This window comes from Octopus bimaculoides, chromosome 4, assembly GCF_001194135.2.
Source record: "Octopus bimaculoides isolate UCB-OBI-ISO-001 chromosome 4, ASM119413v2, whole genome shotgun sequence".
In the NCBI taxonomy this organism is placed as follows: domain Eukaryota; kingdom Metazoa; phylum Mollusca; class Cephalopoda; order Octopoda; family Octopodidae; genus Octopus; species Octopus bimaculoides.
Window position 1 is genome coordinate 57688565 of NC_068984.1, and position 2349 is coordinate 57690913.

General features: G+C 33.4%; 1 protein-coding gene across 3 annotated transcripts in view; it reads left to right on the forward strand.

Moving 5' to 3' along the window:
• LOC106874704 (calcitonin gene-related peptide type 1 receptor) overlaps window positions 1-2349 on the forward strand; it is an 85866-nt gene that overhangs the window by 53953 nt on the left and 29564 nt on the right. For all 3 annotated transcript variants that reach the window (XM_014922518.2, XM_052967090.1, XM_052967091.1), the window contains exon 6: window positions 294-444. In XM_014922518.2, coding sequence (XP_014778004.1) covers window positions 294-444 — 151 coding nt within the window. The remainder of the gene's footprint in view (window positions 1-293; window positions 445-2349) is intronic.

The window sequence follows — 2349 nt, forward strand, 5'->3', positions numbered from 1 at the left end:
TGTGTGTGTGTGTGTGTGTGTGTGTGTGTGTGTGTGTGTGTATGTATATATATATATATATATATACACATATACATATAAAGTTATTGAATTTTCAGTTTATATTACTTCATCATTGAACTGTAAACTACCTAGGAATTTCAGACATTTGTCAAATATTATAGAAGATAATGTTGCCATCAAAATCTTAAGGAAATTATTTTGTATATATTAGCAAAAAAATGGTAAAGCCGACATGAAAAAAAATCGATATTATTTTATATTTAAATGTCATACCTGTTTTTCATTTTTAGGTTGGTTGCAGAATTTTATATTTTATGTCAAGTTACTTCCGAAGCACAAATTATTTTTGTATGTTCGTTGAAGGTTTATATCTTTGCCGCTTGCTGTCGGCAACATTTAAGATACCAAAAAGACTAATTGGATACTATATTTTATGCTGGGGTAAGTCCATTCAGCAACTATAATTTTGAGTTCAAGTAGAGATAGAAAATCTGATAAACACAGGGCCTTGTTTGTTCATTGCATGACTGTATGATCATATATATATCTTTTATCTTTTATCTTTTACCTTCTTGTTTCAGTCATTTGGCTGTGGCCATGTTGGGGCACCGCTTTGAAGGATTTCAGTCGAACAAATGGATCCAAAGACTTATTTTTTAAGCCTAGAACTCCAGGTCGCTTTTGCCGAACTGCTAAGTTATGTGGACGTAAACACACCAGCACCTAGTTGTCAAGCGGTGATGGGGGATAAACACAACCACAAACACACACACACACACACACACACACATACATACATACATACATACATACATATACTCAAAAGATGCCATCTTAGAGTAGCGTCCCTTGATTCATTGTTTTATTCACGAGAATCTTCATGTATTCAACGAGACTGTTTTCCAAGATGGATACGAACACCTTTCCTCCATGTGATCGGCTTTAAAAAATGATTTTTAAGACTCTAGGATATTATTTCCGTACTTATCTTAACATGAAACCAATGGTAGCCTTAATTTACAATTAAAGAAATTCTATCCATCAAATTGGTGTTGAGCACTCATTTTCATCGTTCGACATTTACGTGTGTGTGTGTGTGTGTGTGTGTGTGTGTGCGCGCGCGCGTGTATACATATAAAAACGGCAGTCTGTTTGGATGTCTGTTTGTGTCAAGTTGCCATATACACCCGTTAACGAATCTTCGTGAAACTTTTTATACATGTTAAACCAACATCCAGTTTGTTACTAGATTCATTGCAGTTTCATAAAAATCTATAATTGGACAGCTAGGGCCCCTAAAAGGGATCCACATATAATCCATCTATTTTACTTTAACGGCCAAGGGGAAATAACCCATTCATTTTTATTTTTCTCTTTTGCACACTGGTCATTTCTCCTTCCATTTATTAGAGAAGCAATATCATTACAGTGATCGCTTGCCAGTGGTTACATTGTATAAATACGTATGCAGCAAAAATAAGTTCGTAAATTACATGATTTTTACAATTTTTTTTTTACTCATTTAAATAACGTCTTAAATATAATGAAGTTGACTTTTATTTATGCTGGCCGGTATAATGCTTACTTATTCCGTATGAATTTACTAAAACCACTAAATAGTTAACTACTTTTTGAAGTTTGACGTTCATGCTGGTAATCCTGGTCCGAGCCATATTTTACATTGCTTGGAGTTTCTACCTATCGCAATGGAGCACCATTGACATACATAGTGATATGGATATTCCTGACTGAAAAAAATGTAATGATATGAATAACCTTGATTGTATGATTATATTTTTGTCTGTTCAGTACTAAGCACAGTTTTAAATTTGTACTGTTTACACTAATTTCGAACATTGGCTTCATTAACATTAACATACCTTCCGGCAGCTCTATTGCCACATTCAAATGCATAATCAACATATTTAATTTCTCTTTCGCAGTAAACGATTCATAAGTTCTGCCCATACTGACAATAACAGTAATGACAATTTTTTAAGTTTGCTTGACATTTTATAAGTGTGAAAGAAATTAAAATTTCGATACTCCATATCAAAGGTTCCCACAAGATCAGGCGGAAAACCAGAACATGAGACAAGAAGACGCTTTCGACCAATCAGAATTCTGTTTACATAATCAGTTTGATCGGTTACCTTCCTCTGTCGGTTGAGTAAAGTGTCATCCAAACTGATGTTTATTTGTAATTAAACTTAATTTGTAACACCTGTGCGTATTTATCAGCTTTGTTTTTGTTGATAAGAATTATCAACAACTTTTCCTGTGATCGTGATTTTAGAAGACATAATCTCTTGTTGGCAAGAAATGTAAAATAAAGTTTATTATAAA